Source organism: Parambassis ranga, chromosome 10, assembly GCF_900634625.1.
Source record: "Parambassis ranga chromosome 10, fParRan2.1, whole genome shotgun sequence".
Lineage (NCBI taxonomy): Eukaryota > Metazoa > Chordata > Actinopteri > Ambassidae > Parambassis > Parambassis ranga.
Genome location: NC_041031.1, coordinates 244,547 through 261,600, shown reverse-complemented (window position 1 = coordinate 261,600; position 17,054 = coordinate 244,547). Strand labels below are relative to the sequence as shown.

General features: G+C 40.4%; 1 protein-coding gene across 5 annotated transcripts; it reads left to right on the top strand.

Moving 5' to 3' along the window:
* The first annotated feature begins 951 nt into the window (after positions 1-951).
* On the top strand, positions 952-16,051 carry tmem129 (transmembrane protein 129, E3 ubiquitin protein ligase). 5 transcript variants are annotated; one of them, XM_028415567.1, is made up of 8 exons: positions 952-1,245; positions 1,534-1,592; positions 1,933-1,935; positions 4,480-4,640; positions 4,730-4,889; positions 4,969-5,041; positions 5,881-6,061; positions 15,882-16,051. In XM_028415567.1, exons 1-8 carry the CDS (start codon positions 1,041-1,043, stop codon positions 15,979-15,981), a joined length of 942 nt encoding a protein of 313 aa, XP_028271368.1. In that variant the 5' UTR covers positions 952-1,040; the 3' UTR covers positions 15,982-16,051. The 5 variants fall into 5 exon arrangements, with proteins under 5 accessions (XP_028271368.1, XP_028271365.1, XP_028271364.1 ...); XM_028415564.1 differs by lacking the exon at positions 1,933-1,935 and adding an exon at positions 1,936-2,193 and having other exon boundaries at positions 15,882-16,033; XM_028415563.1 differs by having other exon boundaries at positions 1,933-2,193; positions 15,882-16,033.
* The last annotated feature ends 1,003 nt before the right edge of the window (positions 16,052-17,054 follow it).

Here is a 17,054-nt window from a genome sequence, read left to right as displayed (position 1 = left end):
CTTTTTACATACCACAGTATGATGTTGTAAAGCTCATCCGAATGTCTGAGGGGGTTTCAGTCTATACAACAGAGCTGACTGCTGTTATTCAATTTCAATTCAGTTTTATTTATATAGCGCATATTACAATCAGACATTGTCTCAAAGCGCTTCACAGGAACCCCCCTAAGAGCACTGTGGCAAGGAAAAACTCCCTTTAAGAGGAATGGAATTATCTGGGCTTTAAAACGGGTGGAGGAGGTCCTGCCAACAAGCTTCGGTGCTAGAAGTGTTGGGGAAGGGTAGTCTGGGAGCCCGGCCAGATCTTATTATTGAACTAGTAACGTGTATAGAATTGAGAAGGCTGGAGTGTCAGTGGGGTTTCTCTGGGTGGCTGCACATGTGGGAGTGGATGGTAATGAGGCAGCCAAAATGGCCTTAAGAATGAAGCCTAATGTATCAGTGTGTATGGGTGTGAGTGAGTGGGGGTCTGTCATAAAAGATTATTCCACAACGCTGTGGCAGAAGAAGTGGGAGACTGAGGAGAAGGGGCGGCATTATTTCTCTATTCAAAACAAAGTAAACGTAAAACCAAGGAAGAAGTCAGGCTGTAATTATGACCAGACTCAGATTAGGTCGTTGTGGTTTGGCATGGGATCTTCAAAGATTGGGAAGCATGAAGACGGTCTTTGCAGAGTCTGCAATACATTCCAAACAGTTGAGCATGTGTTGGACTGCTGGATATATAAAGAACAGAGATTTCTGCTCTACTGGACACTGGAATTAACAGAATATCGCTGCGAGGCATGTTAAACCCATCTGAAAACCAGCCACACATTGTGAAAGCAGTTTTGAACTTCATCACAGCAACAGGAGTTCTCTTCCTCCGAAATGAATGATACATCGAACCATTACCAACCCTGACCTGTGGGAGGCAGCGATAAGCCAATTGGCATCCAGTCTGCCGGAAATGAAGAAGAAGAAGAAGACACGCACGAGGAAGCAGAGCAACATCAACACCGCGTCATGTTTTGGTGAAGCGCTCAGTGACCAATGGAATAATGGAGAGCTCGGAGCTGTCTCTTACCTTGGCCTACGTGGTGTTCTCCGTGTGCTTTGTGTTCACGCCTAATGAGTTCCGCTCGGCCGGGTTAACCATCCAGAACCTGTTCTCGTCTTGGCTAGGGAGCGAGGACGTAAACTTCATCCAGTACCACGTCAGAAGGACAAGTGTTACCGTGCTGGTCCACTCCGTCCTGCCTTTAGGTCAGCACACACACGTCGCCATCACCAGCCATTAACGATCAGTGGCTTTTGTTGAAATGTGTTTTTTCGTTGGTTAAATCAAAGCAGGCAACAAACCTGCCTGCTAGCTTGTAAAAGTGTTACGTAATACTGTGGATGTAACAACTTAAGCTGATTCGTATGTTTTACACACAGTCAAATGTAAATAAACACAACATGCCCCCATGTCTGTACACGTGCTTTGACTGTGTGGGGTGTTGTGGACTGGTTCTGGTGGTCATGGGTTCTGTGGTCTTTTCGTAAATCCAGGTTACTACGTGGGGATGTGTATTGCTGCTCCAGAAAAACACCTTGTATACATAAACCAGGTCTGTCTGCTCATTTATTATCACACACATCTGTTAGACTAAATACAGCCACACTGCATTATGTTGACTGCTTGTATTATTAAGTGGTACAGATAATATTCTACATTTAGACACATGACAAATAGAACAGAACCAGAACTCAGTAACTGGTGTGGTCTAAGCAATCAGAAGCTATGTGTCTGTAATGTGTCTTCACACCTGTACTTCAAGCAACACTGGGTGCAAAAGTGTGGGCAAGTGCATAGACTGTAGAGAGATGTGACTGTCTACATTCATATTTGGATTGTCTTCTCTTATGTTTTTGTTTGTTTGTTGTTTGTTTTTTACACCTGTGTTTCAGCAGGTGAGTGACAGCTGGAGGGTATTTTTCCTCGTTTCCCTTTGCCTCCAGTTGGCCAGCTGGGCACTTATCATTTATTGGTCCCACTCTCACTGGCTCAATCATCCAATCAGCCGCACCCTGCAGGCCCATGTCCAGCCTCCCTACTCTAGCTGGGGCTTTGTGGCGGCCAACATCAACACAGAGTTCAGGCGCATTGATAAGTTTGCCACAGGGTCACCTGGAGCCAGAGTTATTGTCACTGACAGCTGGGTGCTAAAGGTGAGTAAAACTTTCAACTAATTAATGGACAAAACCTACAACCCCTACAAGGGTTTGCAAATGTATGCAGACATGAGGGGAAAACAAACCACCGCCCCTCAGGGCTTCTCTACAGTGAATAAGCATGTCGTACATTGTTTCACTGTACAAAGGTATTTTGCAATACATCACGATCAAACAATGGAAGGACACATGGTGGACCTATTGTGATGCAGTCACAGATAGATCTGGGCCTCTTGTGGCCGTTTCTTCTTAGCAGTGTGTACAACACGGTCTTCTAGCTGGATACCCTTTGCTCAAGCTGGAAATTCATGCATATAATTTATTCCAAAATGCTTTAAAGGGCTTTAAAAGACATAATAAAAAACAGACACAGATTTACAACAGGGATTAGAAAAAAAAATAAAAATGTAAAATTCAGAGAACTTAAATATTTAATGATTGAGAAATGATGATGATGATGATGATGGAACCCCCAACATCTCAGTCTGTAGCTGTTCTGTACTGTGAATGGGCTAAATTCCTCCAAGCCATTGTGGACAACTGATCAGCATCAACCTTTAGTTGTTAAGTTGTTGACTTAAATATAGTCAGTAACATCATGTGGGAGGGTGAGAGATGGCAGACATGTGCTGAGCCAGTAAGATTTGTACATGAATAGTGATGTTTTAAAGACAATTCTCTGAGAGACAGACAGCCAGTAGAGATTTTAGAACTGGAATAATGTGGTCATACTTCGGGCTTTAGTCAGGACCCAAACAGCTGCATTCTGAATACACTGAAGTTGTCGTATTAAGCTTGTTTTGAGAGCCCTGTGGGCAGACTATTACAGTAATCTAACCTGCTGGAAAGAAGAGTTACAGCACTTTCATCGCCTTTGACTATGCCCAGAAAGTTTGTTGCCACAGCATGGCAAGATGAAACATGCGTTGTCAGAATCAACATGTCCACTGCATTTGTTAAAAATGTCATTTACTAATTTTGGTGAGGACTGGGTGAAACATGGTTCAAGGAGTCAAAAGTATGTTGAACATGAACATAGAATTTAAAAAAATGGCTGATCTTTTTTCTCACTTGCTCGCTTCCATCTCACCACATGGTGGCACAACACTGTTAACTGTGTAACTGTGTGACAAAAGTTTCACCAGAATACCTTTTAGTAGTATTTATACTTTGAGCAGTGGTGGAGGAAGTGATGAAGCTTGGTGCTTATGGAAAAGTACAATTACCCAGTTAAATATGAACTTGAATTTACTTACTTTTGAATGTACTAAATGTATTAAAAGTAAAAGTCCTCTAGGTGGTGATATTTTGATAAAGAATGCAGATATACTGTAGCTCCTGGTGATACTTCTGCCTCTACAGATGTCACTACTAGTACATGCCAGCAGCTCTTTTCTTTGAGGCCCACACAGAACGCTTTGTTATATCCACCAATCGTTTAATATGTCCACATGTGGCTCAGCTCAGTGGAGGCTGACTCTGGATCTGTGTTCAATGGTGGTACTGCTCTGCTATCATTGGAGCTGGTAGAGCCACCTGATTGGTTCAAATTTCAGAGATAACAACACATTCAAACCAATTGTGTAGACTGAGGCAACATTTTGGCGGAACTGAATTCACAAAATGTAACGAGTAACAACAAACATTGTAGAAATATAGTGGAGTAGAAAGTATAGATAATGGCTACAAATAATAATTGAAACCTTTATTAGTCCCACAATGGGGAAATTGCAAAGAGCGCCATACGCCAGTGAGTACACTGGAGGCTATGCAGGTAGTGTCTTGCCCAAGGACACACAACAGTGACTAGGGAGGAGTTGGGATCGAACCACCAACCTTCCGGTTACAGGACAACCCTGCTATACCACTGCGCCACTGCTGCCCACAAAAACAGTGTTAGTAAAAGTCTAAAGTATGCATGGATTGATTTTACTTAAGTAAGTTTAATTAAGTACAATAAAGAAGTACAAAATCAAATTAAATCAGCTTTTATAGCTATTAGTGTCAAAAGTCATAGTAGATTTGTCAATATACATTTTTGCTATTTTTGTGTGCTTCTATTTTACCTGCTGTAACACTGAATTTCTCCTGTGGGGGACTAATAAAGGATTATCTTATCATAATGGACATTTAAGGTTTGGAGTTTTTTTCTTCAATAAAAGCTGTAGGAGTAGTGGGAGAAATTAAGATTAAAAAATAGAGCAAAAACATCAATCGCACAAATTAAACATTAAACACTATGTTGTTTATTTACATTCATCCCTGTGTATGGCTCATCTTTAGGTGACCACTTATCACATCTACATGGCCTTACAGAGTGAGTGCCATGTTACAGTGATAGACTCCATACAGCACCATCTTAGCCCAGATTCAGCCACACCTACAGAGATCTTGACCCTAAGAGTGGACAGCATCAACCCTGCTGTCAGGCCTTTTAACATTTGGTATGTGTGTGTGCATGTTTTTTTAAATGCTCAGGACCCAGATTGGTCTGACAAATGTATTGTTTAAAAATGCTATTTACTGTTTCCAGTGTCAACTCCACAGAGTATGCAGAGCTCAGGGAAAAGCTCCAAGCTCCCATTAGAAACTCCCCCAATGTTGTGATTCACCAGACGATTGGTGAACTCTTCTTGGAGACATTCAGAGCTCAGGTCAACCTCAACCAGTCATACACATTACCTAGTGGACAGGTACAGTTCATGGTCTCACTGTTGAATCAAAAACTGAATGAAGGTGTAAGTAAACCACAATGATGTGTTCTCTGCACAGGAAGTTGAGCCCTGTATTGGCTGTATGCAGGTTCCAGCTAACACCAAATTGGTCAGACTCTGTCAAGCAGCAGGTAAGAGTGTCTGTGTTTCTGTCTGTGGGGGTGCTAGTGTATCAGGGTGTCCACGGGGCTTTAAAAAGAATTCAAATTAATACATTTAAGGCCATTAAAAGTGGTACATTTTGTTTTAGTGGTATTACTTTTTTTTGAAATAGGTATGATTTTTTAGACTCTGAGGTGTCCTATTTTGATTGAAATTCTGTCTGCTAAAGTTTGCGTTAGTTTGTTTAAACGGTGGGCTTCAGCCATATCTTGATCCTTGTCTCAGCTGTTTGACGCCATATTCAGTGGTTGTTCGATATTTAAACACTGCACGCTCAGCTGGCTTACATTTTTGGTTTGCTAGGCATATCTTCAATGTCCAGTCCAGACAACTATTATCGTCATTGGCAAGTTTTCTGACAGCTGGGTGGAAGACCCAGCATTTAAGGACTGGTTCAGGCCTGCAGTAGGGAATAACCGGCAGGCTTATTTTTTGGTTTGTAAAAGAATTTCACTGTGAACTGGAAGGAAGCTAACGCACTTTGGTCATACATGCAATCCACTTAATATACATGCGCGGTCGGCGAGAGCAGTTAACTCTACCACTATCAACTTTCTGTGCTGCTGCACCACCACCACCACAAACTAGTGAAACCAGCAACAACCGTTATGTTAGTGAGTCTCGAATCTACTCTTGAGTACACATCACACACACATTACATTAGGTTGTGGATTAACACTCAATGTCGTGATGGTTTTAAAAAAAATCAAAGGTAGAAAAAAATGTATTAAAAAGTATTACATTTCCTCTTCAGGATTGCTGCATATACCCTGTGTGTGTTTTAGTTAATGTGACTGCTGTGTTGCAGGAGGGGACATTGAGTCAGAGTGCCAGCAGTGTTTTTGCAGACCCATGTGGTGTCTTTCCTGTCTGGGTCGATGGTTCGCGAGCCGTCAAGATCAGCAGAGACCAGAGACTTGGTTGTCTAGCAAAGTCCCCTGCCCCACCTGTAGAGCTAAATTTTGTATCGTGGACATCTGCATGGTCCGGTAAGACCACACAAACGCATCTGTTCTGAGTCAGAATAATGTGGAGGTGTGTTTTAGTGCAGCAGCTTCTCTGCAAGAATAATGGACAAGACACTGGTGCTGCTTGACGGTTGTTAACCCTTTATTATTTTCTATATTTCTGAATAAATATGACCCATAACATCAGCTGATTTTCTGACAGTAGTATAAGAGAAACCAATGGAACGCAAAACATGTATTTTGTCATTTATTTGTTCAGGAAAATGGTCCAATATTACATAAGAGGAGTGGCAAAAGTATGTGAACCTCAACTATCAGCAGGTCAAAGTAGAATCCATCTGTTCAGACATGTTTTCAATAAAAATACAGTGGGTACAGAAAGTATTCAGCCATTTGCTAAAATCATTTAAGTTCATTTTTGTCCTCTTTAATGTACACAAGGCACCACATATTGACAGAAAAGACAGAGTTGACAGAATTGTTGACATTTTTGCAGATTTATTAAAAAAAGTGAAATATCACATAGACAAGACAGTGTGTCATGTGGCAGGTAAACAACAACAACCACACAAGTCATTTTACAAAAAAATTGTTTATGTTTTGAGATCCCTGTTACAGACAGCAGACCGTTACAGTGATCTAACCTGCTGGAAAGAAGAGTGACGGTACTAAGATGTATGTGCAGATTTCAAACCTGGTGTATATTGATTTACTGGATGCATGATCAACAGGTAAAATCTGCAGGCTGACTTTAAGGTTCAATCAAGGTCTACAACTGACGGGTCTTATGCTGTTTCATGTGCCTACTTTTAATGTTCGTGTCCGGTATTGAATAAGCATCATTAAATATATTTTTTAAATATAGTAATTGTACTTTATGTTTACATATTAACTTCATGTGTATGTTCTGTGCAGATTTTAAATGTTGGTACGTATGCTCATAAAAGAAAATGTACAAAGACATTTATAGCTTTTTTCAAGTTATATATATATATATATATATATATATATATATATATATATATATATATATATATATATATATATATCCAGAAACTAGATTATTTTATTATATATATATATATATATAATAAAATAATCTAGTATTATTTATTGGGCGTGTATTGGGGCCCACCTGATGAAATGAGTGGACTTATCTGCATTTGAGTTGATGCTGAAACTTGTTGGTGGGCCTGTGCTGATGGCTGGATAATTCTATGAACGGTCTTGTATGAATGGAAACATTTCAGTAGTAAAATAACTTTTATTGGTCCTACAGAAATTTTTTTCATGTGCATTTAAACAAAAATACGCATGTGCATAAATATACGCACCCCAAAGAAATAATTCCATTAATATTTACTTTTGCTGCAATAGCTGCAACAGCCTGTAGACGCCTTCTATAGCCACAGACAAGTCCCTTCCTCCATACAAAACAGCTCCAGTTCAGTCAGGTTTCTTGGCTTCTGTGCGTAGAAAGCACAGAAGGGTCTGAGGACTGGGTGGCCATTCCATAACGTTGTACTTTGGTACAATTCCTTGGTGGATTTTGAACAGTGCTTAGGATCATTGTCCTGCTGAAATACCAACCCTGGCATAGCTTCAACTTTGAGACTGACTCTTGAACATTCTCCAAAAATCTGCTAATACTGAGAGGAATACACGTGGCCCTCAACTTTAACAAGGTTTCTAGTACCTGTACAGCCACACAGCCCCGGAACATGATGGAACCTCCACCAAATGTCACGGTAGGCAATAAGTTCCTCTCATGGACTTCAGTGTGTGTTTTCCACCATGCATGCCTCTTCTACTTGTGACCAAATAACTCTATCTTAGGCTCATCTGACCACAGTATTTCTTTCCCAAAAGAAATTTCTTTCTTGTCCAGATGTGCTTTTGCATACATCAGGTGACTCTTCTAGTGATGAAGTAGCCAGATGTTCTTGTAGTTCTCTGGAGGTGGTCTGTGACCATTCTAACCATCCTTCACCTGTGCCTTTTCTGTATTTGTTTCGGCCATTCACATCTTTCCTTCACAGTGACTGCTCCTGTGACCTTCTGTTTCTGCACTACATTTCTGACAGTGGAGTCAAGACAGTCCAGACCTTCCAGGTCATTTGTTGTACCCTTCTCCTAATCCATAATAATGAATCTTCTTAGTTTTTAGGTTTAGTTTAGAATCCCCCATGTTTCCACTCTCCAAGGACAAGCACAGCCAGTGGTGACCTATATGTTAAATAACCTTTCATGATTGATTCCACCTGTCTTTGTAACTGAAGATCTAACAAGCCAATCAAAGCAGTTTTGTGCTTCAACCTGTCATCTACAACTCCCTACACATCTTGAAATGAATGTGAGAGAAAGGGTGCCCAAATTTATGCACATGCCTAATTTTATTTAAATGTTTCTGTTGGGTCAATAAAGGTAATTTCCATAAGATATAACATATGTTAAAAAAGTTGCTGCTTCAAAAGCTCAGCAAGTGACACTGTATACAGCACATTTTACAATCAGAATTGTCGCAAAGAGCTTGAACCCCCTTAAGAGCAACAGTGGCAAAAAAACTCCCTCTTAACAGGAAGAAACCTTGAACAGGACCCGACTCATAAGGAGAACCTTCCAGCTGCCGGTCGGCCGGGTGGAGGAGGAGAAGAAGAGGGAGACAGGACAGAGAGGATGAAGGAGAGAGAGAGAGGAGAAGAGGGAGACAGGACAGAGAGAGGAGAAGAAGAGAGAGGAGAAGAAGAGGGAGACAGGACAGAGAGGATGAAGGAGAGAGAGAGAGGAGAAGAAGAGGGAGACAGGACAGAGAGGATGAAGGAGAGAGAGGAGAAGAGGGAGACAGGACAGAGAGAGGAGAAGAAGAGGGAGACAGGACAGAGAGAGGAGAAGAAGAGGGAGACAGGACAGAGAGGATGAAGGAGAGAGAGAGGAGAAGAGGGAGACAGGACAGAGAGGATGAAGGAGAGAGTTTACATACCCTGGCAGAATTTATGATTTCTTGTTATGTAAATTTATGAGCACAACTGTATGCTAAAAGTTAAGAATTTATCGGCCCTGTGTACATTTTGTGTTTTTTTTGTGTGTGTAATTACCCCCAATATGTCCAATATGGACTCTGTATAAACGAGTGACGAGAAAATATTTTTGTTTTTTTTATTGCACTTTTATGAAAGGGACTCATTTGGAGCCTAAGCTTAAAATGTGTATGTTTTTTGAATATTCTCTCATTACTCCAACAATAATATAATCAATGTTGTTATCAATTATTGACCAAGTGAAGACTGTCATAGCCTCATACCAATCAGGTTCTGGCACATCACTTTTTAATAATATTGCATATTTTGCATTGCCATAAGGTTTTAATTACAAAAAGAGTATAAAAATGTAAAAAAATATTAAAAAACAATAATGAATTTTATATCAATAGTTCCAAAAAGAGTGAAGTTGCCAAAAAGATTTGATGCAGTGAAAGTAAAAAAAACAAAAACATTTTTATTGCACTTTTATGAAATGGACATGTTTAGGTCCTAAGCTAAAAAAGTGTGTTTTTTTTAATAATCTCTCATTACTCCAGTAATAATAATAATGCATCAAAATCAATGTTGGTATCAATTACTGTCATTGTGAAGTTAGGGCTGTAATAGTTTCATACCAAGTAACTCTTGGCACATCAATTTTTGAAAACATTGCATATTTTGTGTTTTGCCTGTCAAAAAAAACACAAGTTTATATATATATAAAAAAACGACATCAATAGTTGGGTCTGAAGTTGCTGAAAAGTCCATTTAAACAAGCCTCTAAAGGGTTAAAGGTGGAGGTGGTGTCTGCCTCCCGAACCCAAGTTGTTAACTTGTTCCATAATAGCCTGATAGCTAAAGGCTTGTCCTCCCATTCTACTGTTATGAGTTTCAGGAACTACAAGTAAACCTGCACATGCATCTAGTTCTGATATGTTTGGGTCTGAAAACAATGACCTCAGTTTTGTCCGAGTTAAAAAATGGAGGTCACCCAGTCCTTTATGTCCTTAAGTAATGCCTGTAGTCTGACGTATCGGTTCTGTTTCTTCAGGCTTCATGGATAAATACAGCTGGGTATCATCAGCACGTTGAGTTAAATATATTTTTAGAATTATAAAAAGTGTTTGACAGTTGTGATACAAAATAAAGACTTTGAGAAAGGGCATGAATAACTTCTTTTTGTCAAACTTTGTGTTTTTTACCACAGTGTCTTACTGTCCTTTGCATCTTTGTTGTGTCATTTTTGGTCAGAACAGATCCATTAATACACTTAAAATTTGGCTAAGGCCAAGATTTTCTTTTCTTCTTAACTATAGGAACGGGGGTGCAGAAAAACTTGCTTCATGCATAGTTGCTTAAGTTGTTTTAACTTGGTGGAGGTATGGCTTTTTGGCGGCAATTCTTCTACGAACACCTTTTTGGCCAAACTTCTATAACTTTCCCACAGTCGATGGCTGCACCTGGATCCATTCTTCTCTGCCAGTTCTGTGCTTATGGCACTGCTGGACATCTTCCCATTCCAAATGCCATTAAGCATGGAGTTTCCTTGGCTGACTACTGCATTACAATCCTTAACACTGCAAGTTTCTTTGAGCTTTTTCAAAAGCGGCTTTAAAAGCACATATTGAAACTGTTCTACTTTGAAATCTTTGCCTGTGAGAGACCTTGCTGCATTATAACTACCTTGTGCCTTGTTGCTGTGCTCAGTCTTGCCGTGGTATATAACCTGTATCATAAACGTTTCTCCTCAACCTCACCTTAGAACAAGAGTTTATCTGTTCTTCATTCAGGTTTAAGCCTCCTATAAAGCTATTTCTGTTTCAGTAAATGACTGTTTGAACATGCATATAAAATGACCTGCTTGGTATACCTGGGTAATCATACTTCATACTCATAATCATACTTACTCTACTTCTGCAAAAAAGACATTGTGTGTATTTGACGCAAAGGGAAGTCACAAAAATCTTGACTTGATTTAGATTTTTCTATTGTTGTTGATAAAAAATACTATAATATTCAAGCATTCTTGAAAATTGACAGCATTTTTTTCACCCATGTCAAAAATGTCTGCAGTGCAAGTGCTGTATGTTTCAAATTCAGCATAGACATGCAATACCAGAGGACTGCTTCTGGTGATCATACCACGTGTTTTGCATCTTTTATGCAGTTGGAGAGGCATTTGACACTGGCTCTGATAACAGGCAACAGACATTTTTGTCATTTGTATTGAAATAACAAAGTTAATTGTGTTTACAATGCTGAGACCACACAATCTTAGGGCCGAGTGCTACAAACAAATTCAAACAAAATACAGATCTGAAGCAGTAATGTGCAAGGTCATTGTTCAGTCTTCACTTATCTTTCTTCTTGCATATATTTCAGTTTTTATAGTGCTGATCAATGTATAATTCTCCTCTAGCATCCATCTTCTTCATTGTCATCTGTCCTGTGATCCTCTGTAGTTTTAGCCTCACTCCTGAAACACAAAGAAGAATTAGTCCAGAAACAACAACATTATAGATAGGACAGACCCAAAACAAGCAGCCAATACTGACAAACCTTACAGTTACTGGATATCTGTCACACATCACCAATCTACTTCGCAATTTGACAGCTATTGATTGATTTGGAGGTGCTGACCCTCATTCCAGCCGCATTACACTCAGATGTAAAACTAAGAATGATGATGCCAGCATGACAACAACATAGAATGTGACCTCCCAGTCCCCGTGCCCCAGCCACACCTAATCACCCCTAATCATGACAATCAAGAACAGGTCCAGAGACAGCACAGCCTGGCAGAGTCCAACTCCCAACTTAAAACCAGTCCGACTTTATTCCGACTAACTGAACACTGCTCTTAATTTTGAGCTGCCCAGATACTCCATACTTCCTGACCACCTCCCAGAGAGTCCCTCTGGGAACCAGGGTTGTAAGCCTTCTCCAGGTCCACAAAATAATTATAGGCCTGTTTGGCAAATTTCCAGGTCCCTATTGACCAGCTGCAGGATAGTTAAAGGCTGGTCCCACCATGGCAGCCCAACATCGCTGAGGGCCTTCTGCACTAATCTCATCCATGTTTCTGTTAATGAAAAAACCATCAATGCAAACGTGTTGTCAGTGGTGAACATAGCTATACCAGCAAACTGTATGCAGTTTACCTGTAGACCACGCACCAAGTAGAACAGAGGCAAGCCAATACACAAAGCCTCAGCTCACGATCACAACATACTTGGTTTCATGTGGGTGGATATCAACTTCTTCTGTTCTTTTTGTCTTTCAGTGTGAAATGTGCACATTAGATTTGGCTCTGAACCGGCTGTTAATGTCAGCGTGAGTGTGAATGGTTGTGCCTCTGTGTGTGTTAGCCCTGCGGTAGACTAGCAACTCATCCATAGGGCCAGTGATGTTGTGGGGGTGGAGCTGGACTCCTTGACAGTGGTGTCAGATAGAAGGATGCTGTCTAAGCTGAGGGGGATCCTGGAGAACAGCTTCCATCCTCCCCACAGCGTGCTGCTGAGCTGCAGGAGGACTTTCAGTGCTAGAGCCCTCCTAAATGCAGCACTGAACTGTGATCTAACACATTCTCTTATTCATTATACAATATTGGATGTTATTTTAATACTGTTATATTTTAGTTGCTTGCGTATTCAAATTATATTATTTGACTCCTATGTTTCGACGGCGTTTTATTATTTGTTTAGAATATTTTATATATATAATATTTTATTTAATATTTAATTTACTTCGTGCTATTTTACTTCACCTTATTTTATGTTTCTAATGTGTTCATATTTCTGATCATGCATGGAGCACCTGTGAACAGTTTACTGTACAGTGGTCCCTCGTAATCGCAGGAGTTACGTTCAAAAATAACCTGCAATAGGCGAAATCCACAAAGTAGTCAGCCTTATTTTTTACAATTATTATATATGTTTTAAGGCTGTAAAACACCTGACTACATATACACCTTTCTTAGACAGGCATTAACATGTCACACTTTTCTCTCTGGTTTAAACACTCTCAAAACTCAATAGTTTCCAAAACTTTCATAGAAGAATACGTCCAGTACTATAGAATGAAACCAAAGATCAAACCCTGTTTTCAGACCTGTACTGTACAGGAGACACAGCATGAAGGAGATTGGCAATGTTCTACAGCCAATCAGGACGCTGACACAATGCGCTGTAAAAAAATAAAAATAAAAAAAAGCCTGCTAAATTGCACAAAAAAAAAAATCTGTGAAACTCTGTGAGTTGTAGTGAGGTAGAGTGGTTACTCTACCTTAATAAATCACTGGGCCTTTGTGTAAGCAGAATGAATGAATAAGCTGCAGAAAAATTAAGAGCAGCGCTTCTTATTGTCGGTTTAAACAGAAAGTTGGAAAGTTGTAATTATTCAGATCTTTTTTGGAACCAACATGAAACTGGCCTCAAGTCAAAGCTACAAGGATCATGAAGGTGGCTCTCTTTTAAGCTGGCTACATCACTGTGGTAACTTATGCTGCAAGATTAGGATTAAGAAACATTTACTTGTGACAAATATACAACAAAAAACAGAAATCACGAAGGGGTCGAACACTTATTCACTGCTTGTGTGAGTGTGTGTGTCATTTTTGCCTTAAAGAAGACTCAAAGTCTTTTTGCCTGCTAATTGTGTGCATATTCAGTTTCAGTGGCTCTGAGACTCCAACGTTCACTCCACCCTCCTCCTTTTACCCTCTGTCTTTCTAACAGCTGCTGCTGTCTGACAGGCTAGAGGATGATTGTGTTTTTCCCTCTCAAAGTATGCTGGAGCAGATGGCCTGGAGAGGCAGAGTGGGGGAATGTGTTGGAAAGACTGCTAGTGAATGTGCCGTGAGTGTGTGTGTGTGTGGTTTCAGTTCGCGTGCCTTCTCACTGCCCTCTGCCCTTCATGGCGCCAGCTCCACTTCCCCTCCACTCTAAACATCTGGTGTCTGGGACTTTCAGGACACACACACACACAGCAGGGAAAAGTAAGTGGATGTAAAAGTTGTGCACTAACTTTGCTTCACAAATGTGAACCTCAGCCAAGTTTACTTACTTTGGATATCACTGCTGTTAAACTCCAACAGACATGGATTATAGACTCTTTCTGAGTGTTGGTTTCTACTTATATTTACAAATATAACACATTTAACCCTTGTGATGTTCAGTATATTGTAGACTGGGACTGTAGGATTTGGGGCCTGCAAGCCATCTGAAATATTTCGAAACTTAATTTGAAAGATTACTTTTAATTTGCTGCGTGTGAACCTTATGTCAAGAACACAGTGCATACACACAGATTAATGAAAATTTAGGTCTTCATCTAGATTAATTTCTGGCCCTTAACAAAAAAGAACCTGGGCCTCTAGTACAGATACAGCATGCAACATTATTGCAAAGACAGTTGACAATAAGATTTTGTTGCGCACACTTGGAACTCCAGAGGAGAAAGGAATATCGTGTAATCTATAAACTCACCCATAAAACTCCAACAGTAGCAGACCAGAAAAATGACAAGAAACATTCAGAAGATAACTTACCTGTAGTCATACCAGTCCTCAGAGTGGAATGACTCTGTTTTTGGCTATGATTTTTTGGACAGGGAGGACTCTACTAATATGATTAAAGGAATTTTAAAGCATTGTGTGCAGTCTCACCTTCCTCTTCTTGCTCCGGCCCTCAGCCTGCAGGGTCCTGGTACACTGTTCCACACACTGAGAGAAGCTCAGACTGCTGTGGTCTGAACTGTAGTCCAGCTCTGCTAACTGAGCCAGAGACAGGATATAGTTGCATGCAATTCGTAAAATTGCCAGCTTTGACAGCTTCTGCCCATAAGAGTAACATGGGACCTGGAAAGAGAAAGCAATTGAGAGAAATGAACACCAAATGTTTTATTTCTTTGCCTTATAATGGAGTTTGTAGGACAACCAGAACACCCAATCCATATGCATTTCACCACAGTATGGTGCACAATCACAAACACAGTTTTATCCCATTACATAAAATTCAGAAATTCCCCCTGGGGATCTATCCATCTAAACCTTCCCATCCTCTATTAGTTTAAAATGTGTGCCTGCTGTCACAAAAAGAAAAATGCCACTCACATAAAGTAACATGGTCTTTTTCACTGCCCCACCCCTTCATCACATGTGATTCCAATGGAAGAAGTGAACATGATCTCACATTCTGAGTATTTCTGTTCCCCCATATATCACCATTTATTCTCATATAAGCATTATTTTTTTCAATAAAACCATACCATGTGTGCAAAATGTGATGCATATTTTTGTTAATGGTATCACAAACACAAGAGTCTAAGAGGAGAACAGCTGTGTTACTGTCCTTGCAGGGCTAGTAGAGATCAGACATTAGTAGCTGTGTACTGACACAGTGTATCACTTGCTGTTGCGTGTTCATATAGTGGAAACAATACATGTGTAATGTTGTTGGTGAGACACCAGCAAGTAAGCCATGTATGTTTAGTGATAGTAGCATTAGCTACTAATATGTAATTTACATGTTGTTATGCTAATGATGACATTACAGAGTCAGCAGGCTAGGCTTGGGCTTAGTTGCACTAATTTGAAAGCACTGCTAATGATAGCTAATAAAATAACTACAAGCATATCAATTCAGTGGCCAATCAGCCACGGGTATTGAATTGAACTGAATTAGAATCTGTTATCTAGCCACTATTTTGCATCATCACAAAGAGAGAAGGTTGTCTTTGTTATATATCACTGAAGTACGCCATGGGGCTGGCAGTGATTGCCTAGAAGCTCTTATAAGTCTTGGTCTGACCTGTTTCCTCAGGGCTTCAAATGCAGCACTGATAGTGTGGACACGGGTCCTCTCTCTGGCGTTTGCTAGAAGCCTCCTTGTTTGCTGGATGGCTTTGACCTCTGGAAGATGACCAGGCCCATCAGTACTACTACGCTTCCTGGGGGATTCCTGACAGCAGAAACAATAGAGGTTTAGGTTGTACAGCTCATTAACAGTTCAGTTACCCCTGTATTACACTTAGTACTATGTGACTCTGATTGTTAAATAATAGATGAAATTACTTTATTATTAGAATTGGTGTTGAATAATGTTCTGTTTGTTGACCTATAGTGTGAGTGAATAATCAATAAAAGTTTCATTTTCTACACAGTGAATTTCCTGAAGGGCTTTCCTTTATTCTGATATATTCACCTTTGATGAAGGGGCCTGGGGCTCCACATGTTCATGACACTGGGAGGACTGGGAAGTACTGGACAGTCCTGCCCCCTGTTCTGACAAAGAGGGCTCCAGGGAGAAGGCCTGGTGGTTGAGTGAGTGGCTGCTGCTGCTTGATGTTGACAAAGGGAAGGTAGAGTGAAAGCCAAGTTTAAGTCTGTTGGATAAAGGCTGAGAAATGGAGGTAGGCCAGTGGGAGATTTCTGGGCTTGAGAATGGAGGGGTGGGTAACTGGGACACTTTGGAAGTTATGTCAGGGAGATTAATGCCAATTCTCATGTCTATAGCACCACTCTGAGCGGAAGCCATGGTCTCTTCTGGTAGTCCTGAGTGAACCCCTGTAGTGCTGGCTATTGCCTCCTGTGACATCATCAGCTCTCTCTGGGATGCCTCCATACCACTGTCATATACTGAGTCTATATCCGCCATGACCACTGGGTAAGTTTGTATCCTCTCAGTCTCAGAGCCACCATAAAGTCGTTTTGGCTCGCGGGACTTCCTCTTGAACTTTTTGTTTGTTGCTGACACGGAGGTGAGCACTGACTCTCTCTTGATGGATCTGTTCCAGGTATTAGTCAGTGGAAGAGGATTCTTCATGTTGCAACAAAGTGTAAAACCAGCAAGCCAATGTGAAATATAAAAAAGTCTAAGGTCCAACAATTGCTTTCAATTCCATACTGTTCGATCATAAACAAACTAAACTACATCTAAAGCAGACAACAACAAACTGGCCTCAGCTGCTAGACGTGCTGTCACCTGTGCTGCCAT

Coding starts and splice junctions, on each gene's coding strand:
- tmem129 (XM_028415563.1), top strand. CDS start 1,041: ATGGAGAGCTCGGAGCTGTCTCTTACCTTGGCCTACGTGGTGTTCTCC. Junction 4,890..4,968: donor ACACATTACCTAGTGGACAG/GTACAGTTCATG, acceptor TTCTCTGCACAG/GAAGTTGAGCCCTGTATTGG. Junction 5,042..5,880: donor CAGACTCTGTCAAGCAGCAG/GTAAGAGTGTCT, acceptor GCTGTGTTGCAG/GAGGGGACATTGAGTCAGAG.